Source organism: Dama dama, chromosome 20, assembly GCF_033118175.1.
Source record: "Dama dama isolate Ldn47 chromosome 20, ASM3311817v1, whole genome shotgun sequence".
In the NCBI taxonomy this organism is placed as follows: domain Eukaryota; kingdom Metazoa; phylum Chordata; class Mammalia; order Artiodactyla; family Cervidae; genus Dama; species Dama dama.
The window spans coordinates 91948610-91961644 of NC_083700.1; the positions used below are offsets into that span (position 1 = coordinate 91948610).

The following is a 13035-nucleotide window of genomic DNA, read 5'->3' on the forward strand; positions in this document are numbered from 1 at the left end:
ATGTTCAGAGTTGTTGGTGTATCCCTAAAAGACTGATTTTCTCTATGCTTCTGCCCACCCCGTGACTGTCTTGGTGACAAGACAAAGATAATGTAGATCTTCCTTGTCCCTCTTTTGTTTATGTCCATGGTGTGCTTATTGTTAGAGATAAAGGCACACTTTATACATTTACATGAGTGGGTGAGTACACTTTTGTCCTAAAACTGATATGACGTAAACATGAAGAATTGAGGAATAACAAGAACATTTTTCCTGTGCCCATTTGCTCTGTCTTACCCTCTCTTTTGAGATTCTCTTCTCCTTCCTTTGTTTCTTTCTACTTTCCTATATCAAGCTGCAATTCCTGTAAAGATTCTTTGACTTTACTGATAGCGTTTATGCCTAAATAGGCCAAACCTATCACAAAGTAAGTCAGTTTGTGCCAGCTGAAAATGTTAGTCTGTTTGTTAAGTGCACTATGATGGAACAGATAACTTCTCATGCCTGTGAAGCAGTGATTAAATATTGCTTTTGCAGTTTCTGTTCCTTCTGCCTGTAATAGGTTTCTCTCCCCCACCTGCATTTATTCAGCACGCTCCCTTCTTTATCTGAGAGACCTAGCTCAAATGTAATGGCTTCTTCAGTACTTTTCTTGATTCTCCTAGACAGTGGCTTCTACTCCGGGTTTTTCATACCTCTCTACTAGTTCATTTAAGATTATTTTATTATTATTTGTATGTTTCTTACTATACTGTGAGTTCTTTGGATGTTAGAAACTGTGTCTTCTTGTTTTCTTAAATTTTGTATGTATGGCCAGTGAATGTTTTTTGACCATTCATTCTTCACTGGATAAATGTTATTCCTTGTTTCTAAGGACCTCACTAATCTACTAAGAGTGATGTATCAGTCCCAGATAACCATAATTCAGTCAGTGCCACAAAGAAAGAAGAAATCACTTTTGCTCTGTAAACTGGAGACACCTAGGATATTCCAGGCTTTGTGGATATGGTAGCAGGTGAAATGGCCTTGAAGGATGTGTGTGAAATGTGAAATAATGGGTTTTTTTGTTTTTGTTTTTTACTTTTTGATGTCTTTATTAGAAATAGTTTAAGCATACAGGAGCTATATTATTTGATGTATATTCCAAAGCCTTAAACACTTTACCTACAGTTAGTTCATATATTTTTGATTCTTAAATCATTCATCAGTTGATTTATACAAAGGTATATCTCTTGTGGGGATATCAGTGTGTTCATCTGTCTTTGTGGACTTAAATCATAAATTCAGGGACTCATATTTGGGAGTAGATATTTTCATATGTCTCAATGTTACTCACCAAAAGAGAACATGCAATTTGATGTTTTTCTGTCCTGTTGCATTGATTTTCTTTATTCATTTTAGCCACAGACCCCTTTGCTTCTGTTTTTGGAAGTGAATCATTTGAAGATGGATTTGCTGACTTTAGCACATTGTCAAAGGTAATTTGCAGTAATTAGTGGGAGGGTAAAATATACTGTGTTTCCACCAAAGGAGCAATTTTTCCTTTTGATTTTATAACCTTTCACAAACATTGCAACTTGATTTCAATAAGTTACAGCAAATGTGGATTTCAGACAAATGAAATACAAGATATAATCAAAGTAGACATTTCTGTGCACAAAAACAATGGTGATGGGACAGATAATTTTCTCATTACAGGCTTGCCCAACAACTTTAAGAGTTTTCTTTCTTTTAGATTTATTTATGTTTTATTTTTATTCGTGTATAGTTGATTTTAGGGCTTCCCTGGTGCTCATTCAGTAAAAAATCCACCTGCAATGCAGGAGACTGCTTGCAATGCAGGAGACCCAAATTTAGTCCGTGGGTTGGGAAGATCCCCTGGAGAAAGAAGTGGCAGTCCACTGCAGTATTCTTGCCTGGGAAATGCCATGGCCAGAGGAGCCTGGCGGGCTACAGTCCATGGGGTCACAAGAGTTGGACACGACTTAGTGACTAAACCGCCACCATAGCTGATTTACAGCGTTGTGTTAGTTTCTGCTGTGTAGCAAACAGATAAATTATGTGTACATACATATATCCACTCTTTTTAGATTCTTTCCCATATAGGCCATTGCAGAGTACTGAGTAGAGTTCCCTGTGCTATACAGTAGATCCTTATTATCTATTTTATATATAGTAGTGAGTGAATGTCAGTTCCAATCCCCCAATTTGTCCCTCCTCCCCCCTTTTCCCCACTGGTAGCCAAAAGTTTGTTTTCTACGTCTGTGACTAAGAATCTTCTGTCTTACTAAGCATGTTTCTTCCAATTAACTACATTTTCCCCCTGTAGACTGTCTGGGTCAATGGCTATAAAATCTGAGCATTCATTCTATCTTCTCTGCACTGGTTCCTTGACTTTATGTTCTGAGGCTGTTAAGGTTAGTATTAAGATAACAGCCTAGCAGTATATGTCCACTGCCTCTTTTCCAGTGTAACCCCTATGATCAATTCAGGCCAAAAAAGTAAAATTAGAGTGTGTGTCAAATTGTCTCTATCATTGATTCTCAACTGGGTGTTATTCCCCACACCCATACCCCTCCCCCAGGAAACATTTAGCAAGGTATGCTGGGGGAAATTGAAGGCAAAAGGAGAAGGGGGTGGCAGAGAATGTGATGGTTAGATAGCATCACTGACTTAATGGACATGAATTTAAGCAAACTCCAGGAGATAGTGGAGGACAGAGGAGCCTGGCATGCAACAACAGTCCAGTGGTGTCAGAAAGAGTTGGATGTGACTTAACAGCTGAACAATGGAGACGTTTTTGGTTGTCACAGCTGAGGAGGAGGATATTCATATCCAGTGGATAAAAGCAGGGATGCTTTTAAACCTCCTGCAACCCTCTGTCCAGCCCCCACATCACAGAACTATGTCCAGCCCAAAATATCAGTAGTGCTACTTTAGAGAAACACTAACCTAAATTGTAATTACCCATTCATTATAGAAAAATGAATCTTTGGGGACTTCCCCGATGGTCCAGTGGTGAAGAACCTGCCTTGCAATGCGAGGGATGCAGTTTTGATCCCTGGTCAGGGAACTAAGATTCCACATGCCACAAAACAGATAAGCCTGCATGCCCCAACTACTGAGCCCACACACCACAACTAGAGAGTTTGTGCATCACAACGAAAGATCCCACATGACGCAGCAAAGATCTGCATGCAGCGACTAAGGCCATATAAATAAATACATGCGTATTTTAAAGTGAATCTTGCATTACTCCATGTGTTGGAAAAGCCAGGTCTTCAGACCCTCAATAAGGCTTACCATTCTATGGGACCAGTTTGCTTTAAAAAAAAGTTGACTTTTCATTTTTTAAAGTTGTCTTTAATGTTTTTCAAGATGCCATTTTCTTTGATATTAGTATTAAATCTTTCCTAGTTTAAGTGCATTGGAAAGTGTGGAATCAGTGTTTTTTTTCTTTATCATTTGGATCAGATATTCACTTGAGGACAGATACATTAGTCCCTTTAAAATGGGCCTCAGTGGTTGTATTACCTGAATCTTGACAAATCTTTAACCCAGAGTTGGTTTGTTTTGGTATGATCTGTTGTTCTTAATAAGTAGTGGTGGTATAATCACTACTCATATAGAATAATTAAAAATTTTTTTTCCATTTTGGTTCCGAATGCAAAGGTTGAAATGTTAGTGCTCTGAGAATTGAAATAAATAAAGCTGCATAAAATTGAAGATCACTCTTCCAAATGCAATATAACCATAAACAGTTTGGTTGGCATATTATATATAACTGTGAGTAAATATTTCTTTTCAAACAAAGGTTAACAGTGAAGATATTTCTTTCCAAACAAAGGTCAACAATGAAGATCCTTTTAGTTCAGCCACTTCAAGCTCCATCAGCAATGTGGCCATGACAAAAAATATGCTTGAGGAAACATCTGTCAAAAATGAAGATGTACCCCCAGCACTGCCACCAAAGATCGGAACTCCAACAAGACCCTGCCCACCACCACCTGGTATGAGAGTTGGTACCTTTCCTAAATCAACTACTTTCTTTTTCTTTCCAAGAAGTGTTGTGTGGGCCTTACTTGTAGATGTTATATAAAGGGCCTTAAACAGAACAAGTCAGAAAGCATGGCAGAAGCCTGCTGTTATCATCTGTTATGACCTCAATGCAGAATTACAGACTTGTGCCTAAGAAGCCAACCTGTATAACTGTCAGGAACTACCTTTCTGGCAAAGCTAATTTATTTTTAAATCATTTAGAGAGGCAGTCAATGAAATCTCTTGCTTTTTGAAAGCTAATGAGCTTCCAGTTGAACAGAGTTTCCTGCACTGTGGTATTTTAATAAATTTCTATAAGCGAAGGTTAATAATCCAAAGTCCCTTTCTTTTTCCTACTAAGTGTGAAGTCTTCCTTAAGTCCTTCAATATGAGAATATATGGCTGTTTTGGTATTCAGAATTCAGCATTTTGGTATCAGAATTTTGAAAGAAAGTATTGTTTTTCTTGAAGGGAAATATTATTTACCTCACTTAATAAGAGATCCCTTTATTTTAAAAAGGTGGTGTTTTTGGTCAAAAAACAGATTCTTTTTTGTTTCTGTTTTGTTTAGTACTGTACCAAAGAAAGGGGTTTTGTTTGATTTTAATTGATGAAAATAATAAAGTTTGTGAAAAGTGGTAAAAAGGCAATCCCCTGAGTAGTACTGCCACTAGATTGTTTTGTGAGAAGACACATCTGGTGCATTATTGTTTTAACCATATATCCTTGGTAAATTTTCAGCTGCAGTAGTTCTAGATTTTTATTCTTACCTTTTTATAATAGCCTGCCTGTGGTATTTCTTGGGCAGATTTTTTTTTTCTTCTTTGATTTAAAGAATTGTGAATAAAATTATTAATACCCAACTACCTATTGAAAGGGGCTTCCCTGGTGGCTCAGAGGATAAAGTGTCTGCCTGCAATGCGGGAGACCCGGGTTGGGAAGACCCCCTGGAGAAGGAAATGGCAACCCACTCCAGTACTCTTGCCTGGAGAATCCCATGGACAGAGGAGCCTGGCTGGCTACAGTCCACGGGGTCGCAAAGAGTCGGACACGACTGAGCGACTTCAATTTCAATTTCAATTTCAAAATTGAAGAACCACTGATCTAGTTTAACTACCTCGTGGTGAGGACTGAGCGACTTCACTCACCTCTTAAAAAATCAAGTGAAGAAGTGATTTCTATCTTTTAGGGAAGAATAGCCTGTATCATTTAATTGCTCAAGGGTAAATTTGTCAGAATATATTAAAAAACAAGTGACAGTTAATTTGCTCATTTAAGTTTTATACCTTTAAGACGTCAGTAGTGAGGTGATTTTTAAAATCCTCAATAAACTAATATACTAGTGCTGTAACTAAATCTGAGAAGTCACCAAACTGAGTATATATCACTAGAAAAATCAAGGAAAGAAGAATGAGGACTTCCCTGGTGGTCTAGGGGTTAAGACTTTGCCTTCCAATGCAGAGGGTGCGAGTTCAGTCCCTGGTGGGGAAGCTAAGATCCCACATGTCTTGAGTCCAAAAAAAACATAAAATAGAGGCAATATTGTAGCAAATTCAGTAAAGATAAAAATGGTCCACATTAAAAAAAAAAAGTTTAAAAAAGGGGGGATGGTTTGTTGAACTGGGAGATTAAAGATCTGAATTCTCATTCTGAATATCCTCTGATGTCCTCTGTGATCTTGAGTGTATAACTTCTGTGTCTGAGCCCCAGCTCTCTGAGCTGTTAGATGGTGGCATTAGTTCTCATGCTGCCCACCTTCACAGAATTGCAGAATCCTTTAAGATATGAGATGTGAAAACCTTCTGTAAGCTGTGACAGAAAGACTCTGTTGTTATGATTGCTGTTACCTGATTAACACATCTTTAGGAATATATATATATTTGAAGATATTTTAACACCTATTCTTATTATCCTTTCTTCAGCAAGTACTAAGTTTAAGTCTGAAAATGAGAAAACTTGTTTGAAAATGGTGATTAATTAATGAGCAACAGTATGCTGTTGTTTGGTCAAAGGTTAGTTTATCAGTAACCACAGAAATTTAGGCCCTGGGCTTTAAAACATTCTCTTTGTCCTTCAGTTTGAAATATTGTAGATGACAAGAAGTAGGTGGGCTTTACCAAAGTAGTTTTTAATTTCATGCTCCCAGGTGTTACATATAGATCCAGAGAAAAATCAGAAGAATATTAGCATTTTTCATCTTTTGCCTTTACTGCCACTAGTGGAGAATAATGTATTAGGCAGAGGTTATCACAGCAGAGGCCATTTTTGTCATTATTTGTTGTTTTCCTCCTGTTTTATCCATTCTTCTCTCTCTTCTTGGGAGCATGCTACTTTGGAGAAGAAGTTAACTCTCTGGCCTGTTGCCTGCCCCTTGGCTGTTTTCCCATTTAGCCACATGGAACTGCAGTCTGGTTTAGGGGTTGTGTGTGAAAATTTTGAGGACAGACTGTTGGTTGTGGTCATTTAAGACCATATTAAGAATGTGTTTTAGGTTCCCCACCCCCACTTCCTTAATGCTCCCTGTGTTCATGTTGTGTGTTTGTGTTTGCCATACTTACTGGTTGAGTTAATTGTAATGATTTTGATCCAGGGAAAAGACCCATCAACAAAATGGATTCTTCTGATCCCTTTAAACTGAATGATCCATTTCAGCCTTTCCCAGGCAATGATAGCCCCAAAGAAAAAGATCCTGATATGTTTTGCGATCCATTCACTTCTACTACTACCACTACCAATAAAGAGGCTGACCCAAGCAATTTTGCTAACTTCAGTGCTGTAAGTACTGTGAATGGGCTGTTTGGGGGAAAATCTTTCCATTTACAGTTTAAAGAGCTTTCAAAGATTATTTTGGAGTCTGCCAAATTTACATTATTTCAACTAAATTTACCAACATGTTAAAAATGATCTTTATTCTTCCCCCAACCAAGAAAACCTCTGTTTGATTCTGTTTGCTGGTTCTGAAATGATTGCATTGCTCAGATGATTTTAGTAGTCTTAGTTCTTGGGATATATACCAGTTGCTTTGCAAAACCTTGACAGTTATTATTTTGCAAATTGTTATAGACAGTGGGCCATTAGAGAGTCATTTGCTGTCTGCCCTCTGGATAAATAATGCCAATAATAAGTTTGTGTTATTTGTAACTGTGTATGTGTGTTTGTGTATAAAACCTTGACAATTTCTGGAGACCAGTCAGCAATTACTGTATTATGTAAGAAGATAGGGCCAGAAATTCTTTGAATAGAAAATAAAACTCTGGTTTCATACAAAAATGTTCTTAAAATATGTCAGTTTTATTAAATAAATATGATTGTTAAGAGCTAAACAGTCTTTAATTATTTGAGGACTCTGATTCACTAGCTTTCCATATCTACTCCGCTTTCTCCCAAAGCGTCCCTGATAGCTCAGTTGGTAGAGAATCTACATGCAATGCTTAAGACCTGGGTTTGATCCCTGGGATGGGAAGATCTTCTGGAGAAGGAAAAGGCCACCCACTCCAGTATCCTGGCCTAGAGAATTCCATGGACTGTATAGTCCATGAAGTTGCAAAGAGTTGGACATGACTGAGTGACTTTGATGCACTCACTCACTCAGTTCACCAGCATTCCATATCTACTCTGCTGACTAAAGTAGGCCAATAAGGACAATAGAATGATGTGGTGGTAAAGAGTATAGGCGGGTCCTATAAGATTATAGAAGTGGGGCAGCCAGCTGGAAATATCACCCTGGTGGGGCATTAAGCAATGACATGTGTCTCATCATTATGTAGATAAATGTAAGTTTTTGTTTTGTTTTTAATTCTTAGAGTAACTAACTGTTTCATTTCCCAGGTTGCTTTTTTTTTTTTTTTAAGATAAAAATGACCTTCCTTATCACTGTCTATTTTATAATAAAACATTTTTCCTCTGCTTAATACCTCAAGCCTTTGAGATGATTTTAGAAATAAGAGATCTAGTGGCCAGCTGACTGTGACCACAGTCTGCCTAATGTCTCGCTCAGTGTAGCTTAGGGTCACTCTTCCAGTCACTTTATTCCTGCAGCCATTTCTAGTTAGTAAAGGAGAGGTAGGCAGAATTAGACTGGGCTGTTTAGCTTTTGAATCTGTACTCTTGTTTCAGTGGCTTCTTCCGAATGTGAAGAAGCAGAACAGGAATCGATATTTTAAATATTGGAAAACAGAGACTCTCAGAATTATACTGACTTTTGTTAGGTGGAATTTGAGTTGTTTCAAGGAGAGATCCCAGAATTGCTCTTCTTACTATAATACTCTTAATATAAAATAACCTTCTGGCAGTTTGTGGCACTTAATATCTTAAATATGATTTCAGCAAGTCAAAACCTGGTTGGAATGAGTCTTGAACAAAAGCATTTTGTTTTTATCATACTCCAGAACCTCAGTATAGTATAATATTAAGCATCTAATAATAAAAATGTCTTCTTTAAATGAAAGATTTGTTAAATATTAAAAGTTTCAAAGATCTTATAATTCCCTAGAAAGAAAGCTACCATTTTCAAAAAAGCCTGACAGTTTCTTTCTCCTCATCCTGTTTGTTATGATATTCATCCCATTATGGTGTTCTTCTATATGACAGGACTTGAGACCAAGTAGAATTTATTTAGTATCTGCCACGGTTGCTATTTGGGGTGGATAAATATATTTCCTTGACTTATTAATTATCAGCATTAAGGACTTATTTGGAATGGGTCAAGTTCTCAATACCTTCTAAAATCATGATAATGCATTAAAAAAATTGATTAGGTCCACATCTTGCTTGGTATATACCCAGTACTCTTGTTTTATATATAACAAAATTTATGTATAGTATATTCTTTGCTTCATAATTTTCCTGTACCTGAAGGGCTTCAATAAGATAGGAAATTGCCAGTGAGATTAAGTTAAAAGTGATGTATCATGTGAGGATGCTCACTGAAGTTGAAGTAGTAAATGTTTTACATTAGATAAACATGTATTTACCTCTCTCCTGTTTTTAAATCTCCTGATCTACCTTAAGAATATCCATTTTTAAAAAATGATGTTTTAATGTTCAGTTTTATAGACTGTCTATCTGTAGACGGCATTACTTTTTAAGATTAAATCATATTTTGATTTAATATTTAATTTTAAGTTTAGTTTTAAGTTTAAACTAATTAAACTTGTTTTTGAAAAAAATAACAAGACTTTTTCCAGAGCCCTTCAGATGAAACATGTAGTTAAATATCCTTTTGTGAAAGCTGTTTTTCCTTCTTTTCTTTGTACTTGTTCTACTCATGAATGTATTCATTTGTTTGTTCATTTGTCTTTTAAATGGCAGTATCCCTCTGAGGAAGATATGATTGAGTGGGCCAAGAGAGAAAGTGAGAGAGAGGAAGAGCAGAGACTTGCCCGACTGAATCAGCAAGAGCAAGAAGACTTAGAACTGGCTATTGCACTCAGCAAATCTGAAATATCAGAAGCATGAAGAAACCTCCTGTTCTTCGTCAACCCCACAACACTCTCCTTCTTGAATACTGAAGCTATTTACAATGTGTATCAAACCTACCTGTGAGCATGGGAATACAAAAGGTTTGAGATTCCTGTAAATGTGACAAAAGTTTTGGCTTTTTAAACTCCATTTCAGATTTGTCTTTTTTTTCCCCTGTAAAAGTGGTAACCCAGATGACGTGACCTAGGCCCCTGTTCTGGTGCATTTAGTGTGAGCTTTCGCCTGCCTGTGCTACTCTTACTTGTAGAGATAGAGCACCCAAGTTTCTGCCTTCTGGAATATAGAGAAATAGTTTCACCCCTGTGCTACCCTTATGCTGTAGTTACTCTAATGATAGCCAGTGGGGTTCTTAAAGTTGGCAGTATACTCCCCTAATTTAAATGGTTGAAAGAGGGGAAGGGAAAGAACATCCTATTTCTTTTATGATAGAGCAAATTGGCCAGTTTAAAGTACATGTTTGTATTTCCTTTTAATCAAAATACTGTTCAATTTGTTTTTTATAGACAAGAAAAAATATTTTGCATAAATTGATTCCCACTGTTGAAAACGGGATGTTTTAGATGGAACCATTAGTGCTTCAGACTCAATCTTTTCCTAAATAAAAACATTAAACCCTCATGTCTGAAATATATTAAAAAAATTTTTTTCTGGATTTAAAGAATTTTAGATAAACAGATACCTCTCTGTGATTTTAAGCACTTAGAGAGTAGAGAAAAATTATCACCTAAAATATATTCATCAATATAAGATAAGCAAAAATCTTAACCTGGCAGCCATTCTGCCATTGCTATGGCACTGTCCTCTTTAGTTCATGGTAGGTTTATTTTTTTACTTTTGCAGAAGAGACTTTAGTAAGCTAGAACTGGAAGGTACTTTAACTTTTTGTATATATATATTTTTGTTTTCCTTAATGAAGGCTCAATTACTTGAAATGTAAAAACATTCTCTGAATACAAATGAAAAACGTGACATGTATTAAATCATTATTGCTTTGTGTCCATCTTTGTGGATTAAAATAGTCTATTTTCTTTGTATTTTTCATCTACAAAATTGGCAGGCTAGCAAAAATTTTTTTGTTTTTTTAAATTGGGAGAGAGGAGACCTGCCTAGTTATCAAATCTCTTTATGTGTTAAAAGCCTATCTTCTGCAAAACTGACCTAGCAGACAAGCTGAATTTAAAATGGACTATGAAGTAGGCTGTAAATTGTAGAGGAATCTAAATTTTTTTAACATCAGTCACTGACTTAAATAATGTGTTAAAAACCAAGATAAAGGAAAATGCACCTAAAAACTAATTAAATATGTCTTTGGTCACCAAGTCAAGGTGGTATTGATCTGTGTTAATCAGAGTAACTTATTGCCTAGCTTACGAATAAATTCCATAATATCCAATTATTTTATTTTGAAATGGTGCTTTTTTTCTCTCCACACACAATTGGATTACTGCAGTTCAAAATGAATTTAAACTACTTTCTTGCATTGCTAACTTTTTTCTACTTTTATAAATTAAAGCATTTCAGCATGAAAGTCACACAGACAAAGCAAGGGCTGAATCATAATCACAAGGCTTTAATTTTGATAAACTAATCCATTTATAAGGATATACTGCAAAAGTTGATTGAAATGGTAGTGTTGGGAGTTGTAAATGGTAGTGGGGTTTGGGTTTTTTTTTCTTCCCCTTACACTTTAGGAAAAAGGTAAGTTGACTTGAACAACTTTCTTTTGCACTGGGAAAATGAGCAGATGTTTCAGATGGTTTTAAAATATTTTTTTTTTTAATTAAAAGAACAGTCTGGAAAGTACTAAATATCTGTTAACTTATAAACACCAACTTTCAGTGTAATAAGTGTACCTTAATCTTACGTGTGTTTAACTGGATTACATAGATTCTTATCTTTTGTTAAAATATGTATACTCAGTGGACCAATATGATATTAAAGTATGTATATATTATATAAATATATATATATATATATCTCTAAACCTCCATGCTCACTTGTGTAGGATGAATGTCTTAGAGTCATTTATGATTATATTTTATGTTGTTGACTCTGGCTCCAGAGCCTGTGATGGAAAAGGACAGATGAGTATTTCTGAGAGCTAAGTAGCACTTATTACAAGGTTTTAACCATCTTCTACCCACTTATTTAGATTTATTTGAGTTCTCTTTATAGAATTTTCTCTTATGTTTCAAACTTCTAAACTGTAGCCTGTAATTATGAGAACAATAAACTTTAAGTAATAATAAACCATAGTATCCATACATCCTATCTGACATGGAGTTTTGCACAATTCTGTGTTATGTTCTTGCTGTGTCCATGGAAGGGTAGATCTGCAATCAGCACAGATGAATTATGTGTAAAGTGCTTGAGACACAGTACCTGGTGGAGAATACCCAATAAATGTTAACTTGTTTTTAGTTAACACCTATTTTGTGAAAGAAAGATAGGAAATGTATGCATAGAGACAATGTCCAAAACATAGGTGGTTTGTGTATGTATTCGTTGAATGAGGATTTGTGACTCTTGGAGGGCACTGTGGTGTCAAAAATTCATACAACACTGGTCTGCCATTTTTAGGAAAGAAGACTTTGACAAAGATATTTAGCCTCCCTGAGCTTTAGCCACCTGATGCGAGGAACTGACTCATTTGAAAAGACCCTGATGCTGGGAAAGATTGAAGGTGGGAGGAGAAGGGGACAGAGGATGAGATGGTTGGATGGCATCTCCGACTCAGTGGACATGAGTTTGAGTAAACTCCGGGAGTTAGTGATGGACAGGGAGGCCTGGTGTGCTGCAGTCCGTGGGGTCGCAAAGAGTCGGACTCGACTGAGCAACTGAACTGAACTGAGCCTCATTTTCCTCTTCCAGTGAGCATCATAATACCCAGTTCACAGGATTGTTCTGAATGATTTGACAGCTTTTAATATTATTTTAATTAAACAAATTCAGCCATGTTATTATTAATAGTGAAAATAAGTATTGGTTATTGAATGCACTACAGTAAGCACTTTATGTGTGTGTGTTTAGTCACTCGGTCGTGTCCTACTTGTTGCAACCCCATGGACTATAGCCCGCCAGACTCCTCTGTCCATGTTGTTTAATCTTCACAACAGCCCTAAGTAGGACTGTTATTAGCATCTGTGTTTTTTCAGTATTTATTTATTTACTTAGCTTCACTGGGTCTTAGTCGTGGCATGCTGGATCTTCAGATCTTTGTTGTGGCAGGCAGGATCTTTTAGTTGGGCATGTGGGATCTAATTCCCTGACCAGGGATCAGATCTGGGCCCTCTGCATTGGGAGCACGGAGTTTCAGCCACTGGACCACCAGGGAAGTCCTCAGCATCTATTTTAAAAATAGGAAAAATGAGGCCCAAAAAATTTACCATAATGTGATTCAGATGATACAGCTAATAAGTAGATGAGCCAGGAATTGAGCTTTAGCCTCTCTGATTCTAAAACATGACACTCTTGCCAGTTTACGGTGCTTTGTCTCAGTTTTGTATGAAAAAAAATGCCTATAGGAAATTCTAGGAA

General features: G+C 36.5%; 1 protein-coding gene across 6 annotated transcripts in view; it reads left to right on the top strand.

Annotated features, from left to right (window-relative positions):
- EPS15 (epidermal growth factor receptor pathway substrate 15) overlaps positions 1-10894 on the top strand; it is a 138224-nt gene extending 127330 nt beyond the window's left edge. For 3 of the 6 annotated variants that reach the window (XM_061121920.1, XM_061121918.1, XM_061121921.1), the window contains exons 22-25: positions 1381-1457; positions 3794-3989; positions 6608-6792; positions 9328-10894. In XM_061121920.1, coding sequence (XP_060977903.1) covers positions 1381-1457; positions 3794-3989; positions 6608-6792; positions 9328-9474 — 605 coding nt within the window. In that variant the 3' untranslated portion in view covers positions 9475-10894. The remainder of the gene's footprint in view (positions 1-1380; positions 1458-3793; positions 3990-6607; positions 6793-9327) is intronic. The other 3 variants (XM_061121919.1, XM_061121922.1, XM_061121923.1) reach the window with 2 other exon arrangements.
- Positions 10895-13035: the final 2141 nt, after the last annotated feature.